This window comes from Stylophora pistillata, chromosome 2, assembly GCF_964205215.1.
Source record: "Stylophora pistillata chromosome 2, jaStyPist1.2, whole genome shotgun sequence".
NCBI classification, from domain to species: Eukaryota; Metazoa; Cnidaria; class Anthozoa; order Scleractinia; family Pocilloporidae; genus Stylophora; species Stylophora pistillata.
Window position 1 is genome coordinate 27,081,793 of NC_142520.1, and position 21,342 is coordinate 27,103,134.

The following is a 21,342-nucleotide window of genomic DNA, read 5'->3' on the forward strand; positions in this document are numbered from 1 at the left end:
TTTCTAGACGAGTGACAAGAACAAAACACATCAATAATTTAATTTGTATTTAAAAAGTTAGTTTTTAAAACTTACGGAATTGTTTTGACCTCAGAAAGGAGCACAAAAGGAGAAATAATAATTAACCATCATAATGAGGTCTAACTTGGAGACTATGATTCTCGTATCCAAGGAAATGTTATTCGCAGGAGTCAAAGTGACGAATTTTAAATTATGACCGTAATAAGAATCCACAGTAGCTTTCACTTTTCCTATATTCCACGCTATTTGATCGGTTTTTCTTTAGCTTTTACATCTTTACCCTTTTTTGTGCGCATTCGGTTGAAAGTATTTCAAAAAAATAGTTCGAGACTACAAATGACTAATTACTAATTCCGGGCAACAAACGCAGAAGTAACTTTGTAAACAACTCCAGGAGAGAGCTTCCAAACGGTGGACATCTCTTATATCTCGCAGCTGTATGATTACTTATCAACAAGGATGACACAGAAAAATCGCTGTTTTAGTCATCAAGAGCTAAATTGCCGGAGACAGAAAACTAATGGATGGTTAAAAACATCGAGTCTTACGTCATTGCCAAGTCTTTTAACAACGTAAGCTACTGTTAGAAGGCAGATTAAGGACTTGCCTCTGACCGTGGCCAGTCCCTGAATATGAACTGCTGTCGCTTCCCGGAGCTTTCTTTCCTTCAGTTTCTATTCCTCATGTTTGGAAGCTGGATATTTGCAAACCCTGGTGAGTGAGCTTTCCTATCTCTGTAACCTAAGCGTAGGTCAACCAAATGCTGCTCATTAATCTTTACGAACTGTTCATGACCTCGACTGAGAGCCGTCCAGTAGTAGTTTCAGCCCTGTTACTTGCCTTTATATTTGAAGCAAACGACCTGTTAGGTCATGATCGCATGCTGAAATTATTCTGATGCGGAAAAGATGCCTTTTTAAAATTTTGTTTCCGAGAAAAAAAATAAGTATTTCAGACCGCAGTTCACTTTAATCCGGAAAATTTAACTAGATAATTTTTTAATCCAGCTTGGCTTCGTTTAGACTGTTCTCACCGTATCTTTGGGGTATCACAACCCAGTTTTAAAACCGTTATTTTGTATTTCATTAGATTACTAGAGAGATTGCAGGCATGTTTCAAAATAAATTGTATTCCTCTGCACTTTCTGAGCTGTTGAATTGCGAAAACCGCTTTTAGACTCGTGGAAAAAAAAAACTGGATTATCGAAGGAAATGAGAAGTTACGGCCTCTGGACATTTCGAAAACTTTAGACGTTCTTTGAATTGTTAGGATTTTACATAAGACGAGCTCGTTGAACCTTAATATTAGAACAAGTTTTCAAGTTTTTACCAGTCTTGGACGAATGGTGACAAATTCAGTGAAAAGGAATATATTTAGATTTTTTTTACCAAAAAAAGTACGTCTCGGCAAGTGTCACTTTGATTTTGTAATGAGCCTGTTTCAACAGACTCGTGCTTTAAATCCTTGGTAAGACTGACAAATAGCGAAAATTCAACGAGTCATTAGTAATTCATCAGAAGGATCTGCATTTCAAACGTCCATTGCAAGAGTTAGAAATATCAAACATTTCGCACGGGAGGTAAACAAATTAAACCTTCGACTACGGCTCTATATCAAAGACTACTTTGCAAGAATTCGAGCTCAACAAGATGACAGTTGCTTTTAAGAGGAGGAATTTAGAAAATTCGTAGCAAAACTGTCCTCTTGAAAATTGGTCAAATAAAAATTACATGGACGTTTTTGACTAAGCTGTTATTCCGTTCAGTTTGTCTTCGATGAAAGGAGTTGGTTTTTGCGGTCAAGTACTTATATCAAATAACTGATAGGTAATGTGAAAACTGCTGAAATGAAGAAAGACTAATGTTTTTATTGATCATTATCATCAAAGACTGCAGATTGCCCCGTTGAGCTATCAAACTTGCAAAAAGTATTGGTTGTAAATGATTCACCATAAAGGAGAGCAAAAAGTTACGTAACTTCCATAGAAAACAAGAAAAAAAATCATGACTTCTATATCGTCCATACTAGGTTACACTGAAGAAATTGTGAAGAAATTGTGAAGAAAAGGTGATTTGATTTACGTTTGATAAAACTGTCGACAAGTAAATAAATTCGTTAAAACCGAACCAACTTTGCTAAAAATTGGGAAGCATCGCCTCTCGTTCTTGGCTCTAAAAACGGGAACTCATGTCTTGAGTGTTTCACCATAGTTGTTTAAATTATTCATGCCAAAATATAATAACCACTATAAATACTTGTCTCAGAGGGTGTAAAATTTTCTCAACAACCAAAACATTTCGTATCGGTAGAAATTTACAAAAGAATGCTGAAAAGAATGCGAATCTATTATTTATACTCTTTAATTGGTAAAATTACAGGAAACACCTGATAGAAATGCTTTCATTTAAGCCATATTTATTCCCATTTTAGCTAGTGAGTATCCTCCCCTGGAGAAACTTACAGGACTTATTATCACTCAGCGTGCTCCTCTTGTACTGCACAGCGGTAACTTCACACACTGAGAATGCATCACAAAAGGCGGCCAAAGGGGTAAAACAAACATGGAAAATGCCCCAGCTGATGCTTTTACTAAAGAAAATTAAACAAGAGAAAAAATAAACATCACCAACAGCAGGCGATCGGTTGCTTTAGTTTAGAGCTTTCTTTAGTTTATCTTTAATTATGTGACTGCGAGTAACAGAAAGTTCTGTTTTAGAAGTTCAAATAACTCCGATGAACGTGAAATCCTTTTAAAATACCGTCTATTCGTGTCTTGCATCCGGGGTATATATTTCGGTTACGTTTAGAGGAGCAAGGTTTTCGTGCTAACAAGGTTTAATATCGCGCGTGAGTGACACTACAGGTTATTCTTCCCAAATAAATTAAGTTTTAAAATTTCTCTCATCTTTTAATGATTACTCAAAACGTGGATGAAGGAAAAGTCGTCCGACTAGCGCATTACTTCACATCGCTTTGTGTAACATTTTTAAATATCAGTCATATAAACAGATTTGACCTCGGAAGACTTGACACGAATTAGCGAAAAGAATGCGGCAGTAGGGAACTTTCAATTTTTATTCCTTTTTCCTTAAACACAGATTATTCAGCTTAATATAATATTTTTTAAGCTGTTTATTATCTTTTCAACGTTGGCTTCTGAAAGGCCCCGAAATCGCCCGGGATGTTGTCGAGACTTCAGCTCTGATAAAAACCAGAAGGAGAACTTTCTACATACACAAGTAGATTCCCCATTGGCAGTTTCACTGTTAAGGACACTAGACAGAAGGCTCAGTTTTATTAAATTTATTATTGATTAGTTTACTAGTTTCTGAATGATCCTAGATACCAACATAGTTACAATGTTTATCTGTTTTTCTAGATTTCTATTGGTTTTGTAATGGGACCTTTTCAGTGAGTTTAGCTTCCCTTCAATCAGTTCTTCGCAAGTTTTGAATGGTCTTGGCGAACTTTCGCCCTTTCGTTTTCTCAAAACTTTGGCACAAGCGGGACCGATATGTGGGTACCTTTGTAACTTTGATTTTGTAATCTAGTTTTTTCAGTGTTGGGCGACAATATACGAACAGATATTCCGTTGTATTACCGTATTCTCAATTAATTTAAGATTTAAAGGCCAAAATTGTTCTAAATGCGATTGAACGCCCACCATTTAGATAAGAAAAATGGGCTGTTAACCAGCCACCAAAATTCTTGCAATTTGTATCGTAACTTTTGCACTGGTTTATTTGCATTGTTTATCATGATTGTCATTTCAATCTCGTTATTTGCGTTAAGTTTTTTACACGCGATTTTCCGATTATGTATTTCGCGACATTTCATTAGATTGATAGAACTTCGTTGCATTGTTATTTCGGCTTACGATCGATAGATTGATTGAATGCGACATTTCACCGTTGACTGTGGTTCGTGGTCCGTGGTCGATTGCTTTTCAAGAATAAATATTCGTGCAAATAGTCAGCTTGGTTTGTTATCTCGATCCGTAGAATGGTCCCCAAACACCTTGTTAACCGTGTCTTGGAGCGACGTCCCTTAGAACTTGAGAATCTAGATTTTTTGGTCGCCGCTAAGGCTACATTAACCATTTGTTTGAATTTATATTTGCTAGCTTGACTTTCAAAATTTTCACACCTTTGAATGAAAATATAGCTGCCCTATAAAGTGTAGACAGTGTTCTTTTCAGCCATTTAAAGCTCCGCGTGTTTTATGTTAAATCATAGAGTAAGGTATATATCTCTGAGACCCGTAGACCAACACATCTGGAGGACTCAGTACTGCTGCGTGTAATATAGCGTATTTGAACTCCGTTCTATTTATTCATTTAGCTTCGCAGACCGGCAGGGACACCGCAACAGCTTGCGCCAATTACTGCGGGCCCAGTAAACCCACCCATCGCACCCCAGGGGAGGACATCCATCACACAGTAATCTCGTGCGTGGGAAATTAACGTCTCCCACCCCTAACCCTACAGGAGACGGGACCTCCATTTATTCGTCCCTATCCGAGAAGACTAGAATATCTAACCATTTCTTGATGTTATAGAAAGGTAGCAAATTCTTCTCAATTATTTTAAGACCCTGAGTGTTGGTCCGGCCGGGGCTCGAACCCTCGACCTCCAGCACAACAGTCCAGTGCTCTATACATTGAGCTAACCGGGAGGCGTTAGCTCAATAGATTTTTTGCGTGATTTTTTGCGTTCATGTATCTCTTTTCATTTTGTTTTTTTTTTGTGAACAAAGTCGCCAATGGACAAGGTAAAACTGTCATCCGAGAGCCAGACCAAGAACTGACTCACGCAAATTTTAAGGTACACAAGTTCTCCTATCTCAACATCACCAGCATTGGTTCAGATTATGTTATGGAAGGCAACGAGTGTGGATTTGCTTGTGTTAACATGCCTTCGTGCTTCTCCTTTAACCTGGCTTTAATTCAAGACATCATTGGTAGATTGCTGTGTGAATTTCTTCCATCGGATATCTACAGCAACTCGGACAAGTTCATCGCCAGTCAGAGCCACCATCACTTTAGCGTCACAGTAAGTTGGAAATCGGAATGTTTCAGAAATAAATTAAAGCCATTTTAAAAGATTGGACTCAAAATAAGACAACTTTTTTTTAATCCTCCAGTCAAAACATTAAGGCCTTTATAATCTTCTCCTGTCCCATTAAGATTCTGTAGAGTAGATGACTTGAACAACCAGATATGGAGCAATGCAACCGTAGATACATCTCTGACCAGAAGCTCCAAACACCTTTAGGTCATTCTTGGGTCTAATATAAAACGTAGTGATGTACAATTTTTGCTATCGAGATTTTTTCCAATTTCTGAGGAGGCTCTCGGCCTGGAAACAAGCAAATAAAAAATCCGGAAAATAGAAAAAAAAAACATTCTTAATTCCTTTAAAATGTTAGAAATGCTCTGTTGCAAGGTTGATATTGTCTTTCTCCTGCCAAATTCTCACACAACTGCTGTTTTACATTATGTTAGGTGCTACAAAGCTATAGAAGACAAGCAAGTGATTGTAAAATTCACGTGTTTTAATTCATCGGAACTTAAATATTTTTTCTTGGGCAAAAACTTCGATGACCCTTTTAATCCTCTTCAACCACAAGTTAAGAATGGAAGGCATGCACGAAATTGTAAATTAGTCGTTTGTCCCTTTAGTCTCCATGTATCAGTTGGCCGTGTCAGAACAACGGGACATGCGCCGCACATCACGAGAAGAACAATTATGTGTGCCTTTGCACAAAAGGATACACCGGGAAACATTGCGAAACGGGTAAGAAATCTTACACTTTATAAGCCAAGACCTTTTCCAACTTTCAACACACTACATACCGGCATAGTTCTTATCTACAGTAATGACAGTTGTAAGGCGAATTTGATGATTCTTTCAGCAACCAGCTGATGATGGAGGTATAACGCACTGAAATTTTAGTTCTCTCGCTCTTTTAACATTAGAACATCTGATCCACATACAGCACAACTGTTCACACCATATACCCTTCAGTCCTAGCTGAAAGATTTTGCCAGCTCCTTAACATTTATCTGAATATTATATTAAAAAATAAAAAGACATCGAGGAATGCGTACTTGTCATGGAAGTGGCGAAACATGTAGACTGAGTAAGTTTGATTAATGGTCTAAATAATGAACACATGCAGATCAGGTCTTTGCAGATCACAACTAGCGATATTTTCGTCCGATTTTTTCCCTGATGACTTTCTTCACGAAAAGACCGCTTTCCAAATTTTCAGATGGTTCTAAAATCTTCGTAAAATCTCCTCCTTTCAAAAATTTAAATAAGCTTGAATGAAAATGGTCCTTTAGTTTTATGAAGAAGCACGACTCCAGACTCTTGGAGATATTTGTTTGACTGAGGCCAAAGGATAATCCTCCAAATGTTGGAATGTCTTTTACAGCTTTTAAACTAAGAGTTATAATTCTTGACTAAAACAGGAAAAAGGTGAAAAGTAAGGCTTAAAATTTAAAACTAGGGAGTGCATTAATGTATTAGCGAGAACCGAATCTACCTTCATGGATTGATAATAGTTGTTTAAAGTTTGTATCCCCAAGTCGGAGGGAGGTATTAAACACAATTGTCACTGGTTCAGTTTTATTTCATAAACAGCTCTAATCGCCTCCAGTATCCTGAGCGGTCTTGACCGTGACAAGTACCTAGGAGTGCTGGTATCATATTTGAGTCCAGTTCTCATGGATTCGAGCCGCAGTGTATTTGTGAGATGCTGGCATGCCAAGACAGACGGATGGGCTGCAGCAACATTTCATAACAACTGTGATGGAAAGGGACCCACAGTGACACTCATCCTGGTCAACTCTTACATATTTGGAGGATATACCAATGTGCCATGGAACGGTAAGGCTTGAAAGTAAACTTTCATAATTGCTTACACGGACCACCAGTGGGTTGCTTCCCTGAAGGCTGTTAGGAGTGGCTAAAGAAACATTTTAACCTGCAAGGTGAAACAGCCAAATACGTTTTCAAACACCCTTCATTTTTAGATTTACTGTTATTACTATTTCATTTTCCATCTATAGCTATGCACGTCTATTATTTCCGATCAGTTTCCATTAGCGAGCGATGGTATACTATTCCAATGCTATCATTTCTATCATCAGGTATTAAAGTCGGAATAATGGGCTCGCAAAAATTTTCAGTTACCTCACATCACGTTTAATGCTTTAGTCGACTTAGCTTCAGCATGTATTCTTTAGCTACAGGCAACCGATGCCGTCACGTTACAGCTGATAAAGCCTTTATCTTCTCACTCAACAACAGTAGAGACGCCCACGTGAAACTCTATCAATATGGTGATTCCACCCCCGCCATGTATGACTGTTTTAGATATGGACCCTCGTTTGGTGGAGGGGATATCTATGTAACGAGTGACGCTGTCAACAAAAGTGACTCGCACACCCACTGTGGACACACGTACACCGCTCCCCCCGGATATTCACGCCATACCAATTGCCCATTTTTTGCTGGCAGTTTTCAGTTTTCTCCTACCGACATCGAAGTATTCTATGAACAGTTGATTTAAAGACATTGACATCTTTTTTATCTTCAGAAAGCTAACCATATCGATAGTTTCCCTGTGCATGAATTGAAAAATTTTTAAGAAGGCTGACCAGTGCGTCCTTAGCATAAGAGTACGTATCTTGTTTGTTGTCAAATCATACATGGAAAATATGCATTTCCATCATAAATGACGTTACAACTCAGTCAATTGGATATAATGAGGATTTTTCAAGCCAAGATATTTCTCTCCTTCAGGTTTTAGCGTTCATGTTTTAGTAAGGAAAATTAAAAGAAGAAAGGAACCAGGCATCAGTTGATAGCAGAAATCTCAAGCCAGACCTCTATAAAAAAGAATAAAAAAATACTTAATTTATCGTGCTGTTCCTACTTATCGTCTAATTAAAAAAAGGTCAATCCCATTTTATTCGCAAATGGAAATCAACCTCTAATCAAGTAGCCTGCCCTACGCGTTTAGTGGGTAAAGGAGATCTCGCTGGTACCAGCGATTCACCTATAGATACCTACCACGCAATCTGGATACATTTAGAGAAATTTAGCATAGCGTTTACGTGGAACGGCAAAAGTCAGCTTGCCCTTTAACGTTTTCACTAAAATAGAGTGAACCCCGCTACTACAGCCGCGGGTGAGCTCGTGTCCTGGTGGATTTGAAGGCGCCCTTGTATGACTTACAAAGAATAGTCTCGGTGCCCTTTTTTCCGGCATCTGACTCGTACTCTGTAAGAGAAAAAGTGAAGAAAATCTTACGTACACGGCAAACGCGAAACAGTAAAGAGTTAAATAGCTAACGTTTCGAGCGTTAGCCCTTCGCCAGATGCATTTCGCTCGGGGCTTAGTTCTAAGCGACGAAGGGCTAACGCTCAAAACGTCAGTTTTTTAACTCTTTACGGTGGCCAATTTACAATTTCAACTTAGTTGATATTACCAAATTACCTTGTTACTCCCACCGACGCAGCACCATGGTTTCTTTAGAAAGTGCGCTTGAACGATTTTTACTTACGATGCATTTCAAAGATTGGAAGCTAGCGACTGTGAAAATACCTCGTTCGTCCAATCAGAGACACGAACGCTTAGTACATCATGGTGTAAAGCTTAGTATTAAATGATTCATTTCCATGGTGAGCATGGGCGCAGCCAGCTGTAAGATAATTAAAAACGTTTCAGCGAAGCGAAGGTGGGGTGGTTAGTTACTGAGCCATGGAGAGTGAAATATCCACCATGAGTTACTGACACTAGGTTAAAAGTTGTTTTAGTGTTTACTTACCTACACCGGCAGCTATTAGAATATTTTGGGGCGTAACATATCGCAGGTGAATAGCAAAGGAAATTCGGAGTCTGATCCGAAGAACAGCCAATCAAAGCGAGCCTTCAACGCTATCGATATTAGGGTTAGCATCACCATGCTCTTGTCTGGCACTGTATATGTTATTTGGTTGAAATGATTTTTTTCACTTTTTTCGTGAATCATATTGGAGGCCTAAGCAAGGCGAATATGTTGCAATGAGTAGTTTCTAGACAAATGGCAAAAACAAAACACATCAACAATTCAATTTATGTTCTGAAACAGAAAAAAAAGGTGAAATGTAAAGCTTCAAATTTAAAACTAAGGGGTACATGATCGTGGACTGGCGCAAACTGAATCTATCGTCATGGATTAATAATAGTTGTTTATAGTTTTTATCCCCAAGTTGGAGGGAGGTATTAAACACAATTGTCACTGATTTTTATTTCATAAACAGCTCTGATCGCTTCCAGTATCCTGAGTGGTCTTGAACGTGATAAGTATCTGGGAGTGCTGGTATCATATTTGAGTCCAGTTCTCACGGATTCGAGGCGTATTTTATTTGTGAGATGCTGGCATGCCAAGACAGACGGATGAGCTGCAGCCACATTTCACAACAACTGCAACGGAAAAGGACCCACCGTGACGATCATCCAAGTCAATTCTCATATTTTTGGTGGAAATACCAATTTATTTTGGAACGGTAAGTACTCAAACTAATAAACTGCACTAGACGTCTATGTGTGACCACCCGTCGAGGAGGAATGGCCAAGGACGTTTCCAAGATCTCTATTGGATTCTCGTACTATCTGCAACTAATTAATTTTTTTTTAATTCTGTTGTCCCTCCAGTAGTCAAAGCCAACCTTTGGGCACCTTTCTCAGTGACAGAGAAAAGGAACATCAGGTTTAGCCAGTTATATTGAAATTCGGTCACTACAATGGCGTACAATTCAACTTGTGACATTTCGGATTCACCATTATTTAGTCGGAAAAATGCACCTTTTAAAACTTTCATAACCTCTTTAGAATACTTAATTCTCATATTAGGTTAATGCTAATGTCGTCGACCTAAATTCAAAATGTATGCTTTAGCTGCAGGCGACAGATGCCCTTGCGTTCCAGCCGGTAAGGCCTTTATTTTCTCACTCAACAACATCAATGTATACGCTCCTGTAAAACTCTCACCACGCACAAATTTGCACTGCGCTATGAGAAACTGTTTCGGATTAGGACCCTCGTTTGGTTATGATATCCGTATAGTGAGTGACGCTGTCAACAACACTGACTCCCTCGCCCACTGTGGATGCAGGTACACCCCTTCCCCAGGATATTCACATCAGAACTGTCCATTTTTTGCCGGCACCATTACGTTTTCTCCTACTAACATCGAAGTATTCTATGAAATGTTACCTTAGAGAAATTTTCATTGCTAATTGCATCACAAGATTCATCAGTAGACAACTTAGGACACTGATGTAATCTTTTTCCAGTACACGCATAAATACCTTTTTAACTAGAACTGCAATGTGTATTAAGATTAATTTGTAAGTCGTCAGATTATGAATGTGAATCTGCATTTCCAGTTAATACGGCATGACTACATCGCATGATGTACTTGAATTTATTTTAACCCGTGTCTACTCGCTTTAATTTTCTGTCTTTGTCAGAGAAAGGTAATCACCACAATAAAAGACCTAGTGAGAAACTTGATTTTATAACATAATTGACTGTTCAATCAATATAGGCTTTGTGTTTTCATTACCATAAATGCTGATGGAGTAGGGAACAAGCCCTCCAGTGAGTCTCCTTTTGGAAATATCTGCTTCTGACCCTATTTATCATACGAAAGAAAACCTCTTTATACTCGGTAACTTCCGTTTCCCTTTACTCTCCCACAGTAAGCTCGTATTAGTGCGGTTCCGGGGGAAAAGGACAAAGCCCAAGTCTTGCGCCTAAGTTATTTTTCCATGTCCAAACGTAACCATATTGTAATTCAATTACTATACAACCCAGTATATTCCTAAGATGATCGAGAGGGAAAACTATGATTAAAAAAAATCTCTCTAGGTTTTTTTTTCTTTTTCGTCTCCCTTTTTAAAGTGCTCACGATATCTGTTTTCAAATGCAATTTTACGCGAGATTCATGAGTCAGATAGTGAATTTTCCTTGAATCGCATGAAAATAAGAAAAAAGAAAACAGCAATAATATTGTTTGTTTTTTATCCTGAGCGCACGCACCAGAAAGCCATTTCAAAGTCATATGTCAGAACTGTCATTGCGTTAGCGAAAAGAAAGCAAGGTCAAGCGTACACGTTTGAACCTTGGACAACTTTATTTGTAGCTTGTGCCTGTTTTTACGTTTGTTTACAAACTTTTTAAATAAGCTTCTTGTGGGCTTTTTTAATAAACTCAAGTGCTTTCATGGAATGGCCAAGTTGAAAGGGACAATATAATTTTCAATAGCATTGTAACACCAGCAGTTAATTGCCAAATCTGCATGCTATCATGCAACCCCTTTCAAACACAACTGCAAGCTCACAGGAGCTTTCATAAAGTCTCTGTTTCTCTAAAAGATTTTACCTTCAGCGTGCATTAGTGCGAAGTTTTGTGAGATTAAAATTAAGTACTGATGTGGAGGTAGACCTCATGAGTGTGGAAATATACACGAAAGACGGCGAGCTGATGCATAGCGCGCAAATCCATCAAGAAGGTAAGGATGGTAGGCGGAATCGCAACGACTATTAATGGACGCATTCTCTTTGTTAAATGCCCCTATACCCTTGTTAACTAACTTTAAGCAATAAATTCTAACGGTAACCGGGCTCGTATTTCTTTATTTACTTTCCAGTGTCTTGTCTGGCAAAGTAGGTATTCAAGATCAGACACGCTTTTCAAAGATAAGACCATCCGTTAAGAACAACCGATACAGAGTTGAAGTGTACGAAGTAAACGCCTCATTGCAGAAACAGTGTTGCAAACGTCTTTAAGCCAACTTAAGTTCTTCTTATAAATTGGTATGCTGAGACTTTTAACTACTCCTGTTCCTGCTAACAGCTCAGCTTTCTCCACCTTTTTAGTTCTTCTTGAGAAAAATGACTACCAACATCTATCTAGCTAATTCCTTAAAAAAGGCTGCTCTAGCTATTGGTCTAGAAAAATGAGAGCTTTTCGAAAATCTTAAGTTCAACGTGATTCATTCACTTCTACACTTGGAAGTTAGCTTATTATCTTCATTGCCAAAATTATCAGAGATTTTAATTTCCGTTTTACAACTTATTTGATATTCATGTTTGTTTTCTTATTATAATTATTATTACAACTTATTATTTCAGTACCAAAATTATCAAACATTTTAATACCATTTTACAACTTGTTTGAAAGTTGAAATGTCACAATGATCCAATACAGCAGAGAACTTTAGGAACCAATCCACCCTGTATGGTGTAGGACAGAAATAAAAGCGGCTAAAAGGCCTACAACCACGGCCACCTTAATGGGTGCGTTCCATCTGGTGTTCGTCTTCACTTCCAATTTTAAACGCAAAGGTTGAGCTAGACAACAAGGAGGACAAATCAACATCAAAAAGGTTATTCTAGTCCACAGGGAAAAACAATGGCGGTGGACTTGCAAGTGCAGTTTTGAGGACTGAAAGTAAATTAGGACAACAAAACACAACGTGAAATGAATCAGAGTAAAAAGCAATGGAGAATTTCATGTAATCCTGATTGGAAAGGGAGATTTATTTTTCAATGCAGGTCAAGGGCAATTGAAAAGCTGCCAAAGAAATTGATTTGATATAGTTCCTTACAAGATTTTTAAGTGAATTGAATCTCAATCGATGTTGTTACTCCCATGTACCACTAAAAAAAACATTAAGGCAGAATCAGACTGAATAATCCGTTCCCATTATGCGTTGTATACATCCTTCCTGCCGAAAACGCAATCAAAAAACAATCGTATATCACATGTATACCATAAACCATGTTTAACATTTTCACCACAAAGTCTTTACACTGACTCTCCTAGCTGTAAAACGCTTTCCAGAATGTGCGTAGTTTTCGAATCTCTTCAAGTCGCAATTTTCACTCTTTCAGATTTGGCTATTGCTTTTGATTTTTTTCCCAGTCATTGCTATCCTCAAAATTCAGTAAAATTTATAAAATTTCACTTCCTTTCGTGCTTCAGCGAGTCCCGAGTTTTTACTCACAAGAATGGGGAGACTAGCAGATAAGACTTCAATGGAGGCTGCTTTTGTCTTCTCGTTGTTGTAAAACCACACTAAAAGCTAGTTAATTTTAACAATTATTCTACTAAGGTTTACTAGATATGAGATTATTATAACCAACTTGGTGCTTAGCAACTCATTGGTTATTTATATATGAGATTATTATAGCCAACTTGGTGCTTAGCACCTCGTTGGTTATTTATCATTTCATATTTGGAGCACCCACATGGAATAATTGTTGAATATTATTGCCTACTACAAGAATTTATCAAATCAGTCTACAGTTACAATGACCTTTATGTGAAGCTTGCGTTAACTTTTTATGTTAAGCACATTTATGTACACTCTGACCACTTGTAGGCACAGCATTAAATAAAACACGTGTTGTTATAAATCCAACATGGCGGTGGCATGTTGATATATGTTACATTAGCTTCTCAAGATTTTATTTCTCCAAAGGCATTTGGCAGTGGAATTGGAAAGTCAGAGGCTCGGATACTCGTTAGTGGATGGTGGTTTTTTCTTTGTCCCAAATTCTTAGTTTGCTCTACAAATGACCAATATTTTGACTGGTCCTCTATTGGTTTAAAAGCAAACACGTCCTTGTTGTCTTAGATTAACGCACAAGCGTTGTTCGAAAACCTTTCTTTTTGTCGAGGTAGGTGAAAACGGAATTCGAAGCGTTCAGGGAAAAGAGAGAAGTAGAGGAAAGTTACCTTCGTTATAATGGCTCCAATCTTGGAATACGCTTGGATTCCTCAAAATGTTGGACACAACAGAGGCTGCCATAACACTTGCGAATACATCCCACTCATAACTTGACGACTGATTCTCGCTGGCATAGCATTTGATGCCTTTTACAACCACCCATTCCGTTTTCAGATGATGAGCTGCAGCAAACACCCCTAAGATGGAGAGAAGCGATAACTAGACTAGTGTTTTCGATGCTGTGTCCTCAATTCTAGCGCCTTCTCTTATTAAAGTGATACAAAAGCCTGAACCTCTTCTGAAAGAAGGGTTTAAGTACTTCATCCTCATTATTAGGCCTTTCAGGTCGGTCCAGGACGTAACACAATGATTTCGGGAAGGGTTGTAACTCGATAATATCGCCTCGCTAAAAATGCCATGTTTATAGCTGTAGCCAGAACTGACGGATACCTCAGACTGCTCCACACGTTGTTGTGGTATTTAATATGTAAGTCTTACCTTCACCTTCCACCTCCACTGCAGTTGCTTCAGAATATTTCTGAAGAATATTCTTACTGCTGGCCTGTGACGGTGGAATACTTAAGACAGTACCATCACATTTCACGTTTACTTTACAAGCTTGTGGGTCTTTTAAGGGTGCTCTCCAGCCATCAGCTGCATGTTTGATAAGGTTACCAATATCCCTGCTTACAGGAGTTTTGTGGGCAAACGTTGTCAACTTTGAAGACACAACTACGTCTCCTAACCTGGTTTTCTTAGGACTCAACCCAATGCAAGTACCAACAGAAAACACAGCTTTGGGTCCCAGAGCTCGAATTGCATCATTAACAACAATCAAAGAACCATCAGGAACTGAAGAACCTCTGGTACACTTGACCAAAGCAGTTTTCAATTTATTTTCCTGGTCATGTCCCATGGATCCGTAGAACACATACCCAGTGCTTTTGTGGTATCTCCTTGAAGGTTGATTGAGATAGTGGAAACATGCTAAGAACTCACAGTCCTCCACTGTTAAAAGCAGGATGTCCACTGGAAGTTCAAAATCGCTCCCGCAGCTGTCTAACGTAGGAAGGTCCCTTAGATCTGGTAGCTTAAAATTGAGGTGAGGTGGATTGCCACTGGAGTCCTGTATATCGTCTTTTACGCCATTCACAGTTGCTGAAGGTACGAAAATGAATGGAAAGTTTGAGCAACAAACCGCCAACATGATGAATTTCTTAAATGAGGAAGATCGCATAAAATTATTTGCAAGATGACATTACAGGAACGGTAGTAAACTAAAGCTCTTTGCCAACGTGGGAAATCTGTGAGAAGTACTTTGCTTGGGTGGAGGTTTACAGAAGATGTTGGTAATTACCCAGGTTACAAGCTAACAAATATCAAAACTCTATCTCCTATATCTTCCACAAGAAAATACGTTGAAAAGGTCTCATATCAGTCAAGTTTTCCTGGATGAGTTTTTCATTCTTTTTTCTCTCTTTTTTTCCTTTTTGTTTTTGTTTGTCTTTTTTTTCATAGATAGCGACTTATTGCAATCCTTTATATTTAAATATCGTTGTTATTGTCTTTTATTGTCATCTTTATACATAACCCATTGCGTAATTGGCTTTCTCTGTTTCACGATTTATATATATCATACGTAGTCCTTTAATTCATATTTTGACTTGATAATGACGTCCTTATTACGAGCAGTTTCCTTCAGAAATTTCAGAAAAATTGTGTGAACAGTATGCTTTTTTCGATCATGGTGGGAGGCTCGTAAGCCCCACGTCAAGGAGCGTATGTCAGTCACCTGACGTGTTCTTAGGATTCATTGTCTCCAGAACCCAGACAACAGAACCTCACTGTGGAAAAGGGCAAAGATACAGACAGGAACAATATACGCGATCTTTATTTTTTCTTAATTTCTTAGACATGACTTTTCTCAGCAACGACTTTTCAAAGCCCGTAAATGTGTTCCTATGGTCATCAAGGACACTTAAATGGTTTCTTTTGTGTTGTTTTCTTCATTCACGCTCGCCTTATGTGATCGGTAAGTTGTTTAGATGAGAAAAAATACTAGAAAATGTAACAGTAGTGGAATGATAAATCCCTTATTCGATGGTTTGACATAATTATAAGACGAGCGGACATTTTGCTCATTGTTCGTATTCTTCTATAATATTACGCAACCCGCAAAGTAACCACGTGTTTCATACGTTAAACAATCGAATAAGGTCTAAATATTTTGTGCAATCTCATGACCTTATTTGGTGAAATGACATAGTACTGGAATACTAAACGAGTGGTGATCCATATGTTCCCAATTTGCACCTCTTTTCACTAACAAAGTGTACACCAAAATGGAAAAGAATCGTTCTTCGGATGAGCGTCACTTTTTGTCAACTCCGAATTAAGGTGTTATAGATAAATACATGAAATATCACTAGAAACTCACACTTAATTTACTTGTTGTAATCTAAAGAACTGTACCTTGTATGGGTCGAAGGCTGACATAGTGTAACTCATGGATGTGTCCCAACACAAGGCTCTTACTTTTGTCAACAGGACATTGTGGCTTGATCATAACATCATTAATGCGAGGAAGACTGCTCACCACACGAATGGAAGTTCTGTAGTGGTTTGCTGCGGCACATAGAATCACATGGTCACCCCAAGCGCCATCTTGTTCTATGTGCCTCAAGTAATCAGCCCATGATTGATGTCCATAGACGAAGCGAAAGAGATCTGTTCCATCCAACTGTGAGAAAAGTGAAGTAAAGAACGGAACTTAAGAGTGAATTGTTGATGTCGACTGGAATGAAAAGAGTACGTTTGAAGGAGTTGTTGAGCAAGTAAATAATACTCGTATTCCTTTGGAAAGACTTGACAATGCCGCTTCAAATTCCACAGCCCAGCTGGCCAGGGTTCAAAATCCCCTGCCCAGGGCAGGGATGACGTCAAAAGCCCGCGGATTGCCGGAGGGAGAGGCGGATCTTGAGGCTTTGAACAGTTTAGCACATTACTAGTACTAGCTAATCTCTTCCGAAACGGCCAAACAGTGCGCGTGAATGCACTATTCGACTTAATGATAACTAATATGAGGTAATTTTGGAATATTTATGATCTACTATTATGATTCTTATTATCGCCAAGAGGAATATTGATGTTGTTGGTCAGTTGACCTACATAGTCTCATCTTTACACATTCTTAAAGTGACAGCAGGTCCCATAGAGTTTAAGACATCAACTTACTAGCTTTGGCTTCTCGCTGAGGTGCTGGACCAAAATTTGTCTTAGCTCGTCATGGTTTATTTTGATTCCCTCGGCAATTTCCAGCTGATCTGACAAAGCATAGAACATGCAATTTCCTGATCCTTCATTGTCAGAAATTTTGAAACCCCTGTCTGATGCAATTTTCTTCAAATCCGATGTTAGGTCTGTCTTGCTACCGACTTTGCTTGCATCCAATTGCATCTGCTGAAGCTGAGCGATTACCCCCACAGAACCTGACAAACGAGATTTTTTCACTTTATCTTGTGGCTCTTCAGTACCGAAAAAATATTCATCTGGAAAATAACAATCATGCAAGTGGAAGGATGAACTTTACTAACACAAAAAAGGTAAGACTTCAAAATACCGACAATTTCCAGTAAAACTGAGCCTTGGTTTAAAAGAGGAAACGAAACATCCCGGTTTGGAGCACTTCGTCCTGGACCCAAGCTAAGATGCCGTGAAAATTACAAGTATGACTTAAAGGAACTAGTTAACTCTGTCATTCACGGCTGATAGGAATTCAGAGAACCGAAACTTAGTTTATGCACGTCTTGAGTTTGCAGGTTAAGAGAGCTGAGTTATTCATGAAAACACGTCTCATTTGTACACAATGTAAAAGCATTAATCACCATTGGAGTTTAACACCTTTTTGGAATAAGGTTTTTACAGTTTTTGATTTATCAAGAGGTTGAAAGCACAGTTGCTACAAAAAATTAAACAACAACAACAAGAGCAAAGACATTCCAAAGATATTCAAAATATTCTCACCATTAACTAATCTCCGCATCTTATCCAAAAGAATGGTACACAGGCTCTCCCAGCTGAATTTCTCTGCGTAAGCTGCTCTCAGTTGATGAATCTCATGAAGTCGAACTGATCTCTTCTTCTTTCGGACACCAGCAATTGCCTTTGCCCACTTCTTAGGCTGCTCGGAATCCACCACAAATGATTCTCCAAATGGTATAGTGGACAATGTTTCACCAAATCCTGAGTTGCTACTGACAAGAATGGGAAGACCAGCAGACATGGCCTCCAGAGCTGTTAAACCGAACCCCTCTGTTCTGGATGGCATAATACAGAGGTCCACTTCACAAAATAGTTCTTTCAAAATTTTCTTGCTTTGCACGAACTTTCTCACAGTCAATTGAGTTTTACGAATTCCACTTTTCAGCAGTGTTTCTGCAACCTCATCCTGTTTACCTTCAGGTGCACCCACAAAGATCAGACAAAATGATCTGTCGCTCAATTCAGCTATTGCCTTGGCAGAGATATCGTAGCCTTTCAAGCTGAAGTCTTCTGGATCACCACGGCCAAACGTCAAAACCTTAAACTCGTCCATTTCTTTTGCGGCTTGCTTTACGTCGGAAAACTCATCGAACGTGCTTGGCGTCAGTTGAATTATATCTTCGTGCTTCTCACATGAACGCAGGTAGGAAGAGTAAGCCTTTGTCAACTTTGGTCCCACCGCTGCAACAGCATCTGCCAACTTACACAAGTCCACTTCAGCTGTCTTCTTCTCTTCCCCTATGGATATAGCCATAGAATAGCTCTTGTGTATTCCAAGTTCTTCAGGTGCAGTGTGCACCACTTGAATCCACTTGCAATTATGAGACGCTCTGATAACTTGGGCTTGCTTTCCAAGCTTTGCTCCATGGCCCACCACAATGTCAATATTGAGGTCGCTCGGTGGGAAACTCAGCCAATCAAGAGGATCATTGAAGCCTGCGAGTTTCTTCGCTTCTTTTATGGAAACATTTTGCCTTCTTGCAGATCTCTTCTCTTCTTCAGAACAGGCAAACTGTGGGACAAGGAAAGTAACGTCCACTTTCTCGCGTTTTCCCAAAAGAATGGCAAGCTGTCTGTTGATGGTAGACAAGCCTCCCATCGATGAACTCCACTCACTGGCTAAGAGGGTCACCTTCAATACTGAAAATTAATTTGATATATTTCGATTGAGCAAGATTTCCATATAACCCCATACATTGATTATGCATTGTTGCAAAGAAACCTTTATATTTTAGTCTTAATGAAATGGAATGCATAATTAATGTATGGGGTTATATGGAAATCTTTCCTTCGATTGTAAGAAACACATCTGGAAAGAGGTTGCTGAACTGAAGAATTAAGAGCGTGTCCGAGAGAAAACCGGGCAGGGGGCGATAAAGGTCAAATCATCGATACGGCTTAAACTTGACAAAAATGCTAAGTAACGATTTGAAAATACATAAGAGATGAAATATAAGTGATAGAAACTGACGTTTCGATACATCTTGCGCCGTTTTCAAGTTTACGGTTTGTGAAGAGGCTAAGTTGAAGCGAATTTGCATAAAAAAGTGCCAAGCTAATTACATGAATACAGCACCAAGAGAATCCGACTGGAAATTCAATGCTGGTTTAAGATCTTGAATGCACAGCAGTTCATTAACAAGGCAGTCCAACTTGTTCCTGCATTTCTTGATTACATTGAAGCGTGCTACGAAATTGTTCGGAACAGCAGTGTTATGTTCTTTTGAATAATGCCTGTTAATAGATGACGCCTTTTGACGGTGTCCCTCAACGCGCATGTGAAGGTGGCCCTTTGTGTACCCGAAAAAATCTGCATCGCACAGGTCACACTTGAATAAACAAACAACGCATTGCTGGGTTATATGCTAGGCTTGGGCTCACGCAGGCTTAGATCTTGTTTAAGCATGGTATGGTGTTGACGTATGGCTACTTATCTCTCAAATTTTTATCAAGCCAATACTTGCAACTAAGGCATCACAGAGACATGTACGTATTATCAAGTTTCTTCCTAGATTTCTTTGGTCAAAAGGTTCGACTACATGTACCCTTAATGTTCACTGAGAAATTTCTTAAAAATTTCAAGCTTTTTTAAGTTAATAAAAGAAAGATGGGGTTTACGGGATTTTAATGATACAGACTAAAAAGCGGGAGTTAGATGTAAATTTCACGTCAGCACGGGTGATGAAATCAGTTGCCCCAAAATTTTATTGCTGATTTTAAAAGTCCAATGATGGCTTTCCCTATCCGTGTAGGAAAAAAAAGTTAAGTGGATGGGTATCGGAGATATTGGGCCTTAAAATACCCAGAAAAAGTTGTCTTTACTTAAGGGAGATGAAAGGGAAGAAATGAAATGAAAAAGTCAAAACAGTACAATATTCTTGAAACCTGATCGATATAAGACACAACCCAGTGGATGAAATACGGAGATGGCTTTTCGGTTTGTCCAGCGTGCACATTTACCTAAGTAATTATGCAAAAAATGCAGGAAAAGGGGGTTTTCCCAGAGGGGGACACTAGATCTCCCAGGGAATCAACTATTTTAACCTATTATTTTCACACATATGTTAAGTCATGCTGTTTCGCATTTGCGCCAACTTTGAGTCAAATCGGTGATTTTGAGCTTTATCGCTCCTGCCCGGTTCTGCCGGTTCCTGAGGTCTAAAAAGGTGCATTTTGATCAAGAATGGAGCGAAAGAAAGGCTTACTCTGGGATCTTAAGTTGCCTTAAGTCACCTTGAGTCGCCTAAAGTCGCATAAAGGCGCCTTAAGTTGCCTTAAGTCGCTATTGTGACTTAAGAGCATACAAAAGTAACCAAAATGACTATTGTGTTTACTGCAAGGGACTCTGTATATATTTTTAAGGTTTATGGAAAGACTCTTGCTAACTTTGATTTTATCAGTTCAGTCAATTAAAATCGCTTTAAGTCGCCTTAAGTCGCCTTAAATCGCATTAAATCGCCAATTTTGCTTAAGTCGCAGTCGCCTTAATCGCCCAAAGTCGCCCAAAGTTACGGCGACTTAAGGCCCCAGAGTAGGCCTAAAGAAGGAAAAGTCACCTTAATGATTCTAGCGTACGTTCCATTCAAAGTATTTCCATGTCTGTTTAATACATATCTTTGTAGGTTTGTAAGTATTGTTGCTTTTTTTTTTGTTGTTTGTTTTGTTTTGATTTTTTTGTTTTGTTTTGCACTATTAAAGAATAAATGAGGAGTGATCATCAGGGTGAGACCTCGTCCTAGAAAGAAATCTAGTCGATGACAGAACTGTCTTTCTCACAAACTGAGCGGAAGACCATCATCAGTGTCATGATACCATAACTCGCTTATGTTTTCGGTGAAAACACTAGTCCCCTCTGGAGAACAATAGGACTAATAGGTTCATTCAGGCCTGAGGAGAACGAATTGCAATGTGCATTGAAGTCCAAGTGATTACAGCCAGAGTAACTAATCCTAACAAGCAGTCGTGTGACGATAGTTTTTGGCGTGGGAAA

General features: G+C 38.8%; 2 protein-coding genes across 10 annotated transcripts in view; one reads left to right on the plus strand and one right to left on the minus strand.

Annotated features, from left to right (window-relative positions):
- The first annotated feature begins 301 nt into the window (after positions 1-301).
- On the plus strand, positions 302-7,950 carry LOC111342753 (uncharacterized). 3 transcript variants are annotated; one of them, XM_088749956.1, is made up of 6 exons: positions 3,426-3,537; positions 4,362-4,582; positions 4,776-5,071; positions 5,701-5,815; positions 6,668-6,913; positions 7,273-7,950. In XM_088749956.1, exons 3-6 carry the CDS (start codon positions 4,895-4,897, stop codon positions 7,596-7,598), a joined length of 864 nt encoding a protein of 287 aa, XP_088606082.1. In that variant the 5' UTR covers positions 3,426-3,537; positions 4,362-4,582; positions 4,776-4,894; the 3' UTR covers positions 7,599-7,950. The 3 variants fall into 3 exon arrangements, with proteins under 3 accessions (XP_088606080.1, XP_088606081.1, XP_088606082.1); XM_088749954.1 differs by lacking the exons at positions 3,426-3,537; positions 4,362-4,582 and adding an exon at positions 302-735; XM_088749955.1 differs by lacking the exon at positions 4,362-4,582 and having other exon boundaries at positions 3,401-3,537.
- The window catches only part of LOC111342742 (uncharacterized), a 32,462-nt gene continuing 16,672 nt past the window's right edge, over positions 5,553-21,342 (minus strand). For 5 of the 7 annotated variants that reach the window (XM_088749915.1, XM_088749916.1, XM_022949859.2 and 2 more), the window contains 6 exons: positions 17,835-18,992; positions 17,046-17,359; positions 16,284-16,551; positions 14,310-14,969; positions 13,820-14,008; positions 11,188-12,429 (listed from right to left, as the gene is read on the minus strand). In XM_088749915.1, coding sequence (XP_088606041.1) covers positions 12,296-12,429; positions 13,820-14,008; positions 14,310-14,969; positions 16,284-16,551; positions 17,046-17,359; positions 17,835-18,992 — 2,723 coding nt within the window. In that variant the 3' untranslated portion in view covers positions 11,188-12,295. Of the gene's footprint in view, positions 7,011-8,266; positions 8,312-11,187; positions 12,430-13,819; positions 14,009-14,309; positions 14,970-16,283; positions 16,552-17,045; positions 17,360-17,834; positions 18,993-21,342 lie in introns of those variants that run through there. The other 2 variants (XM_088749918.1, XM_088749917.1) reach the window with 2 other exon arrangements.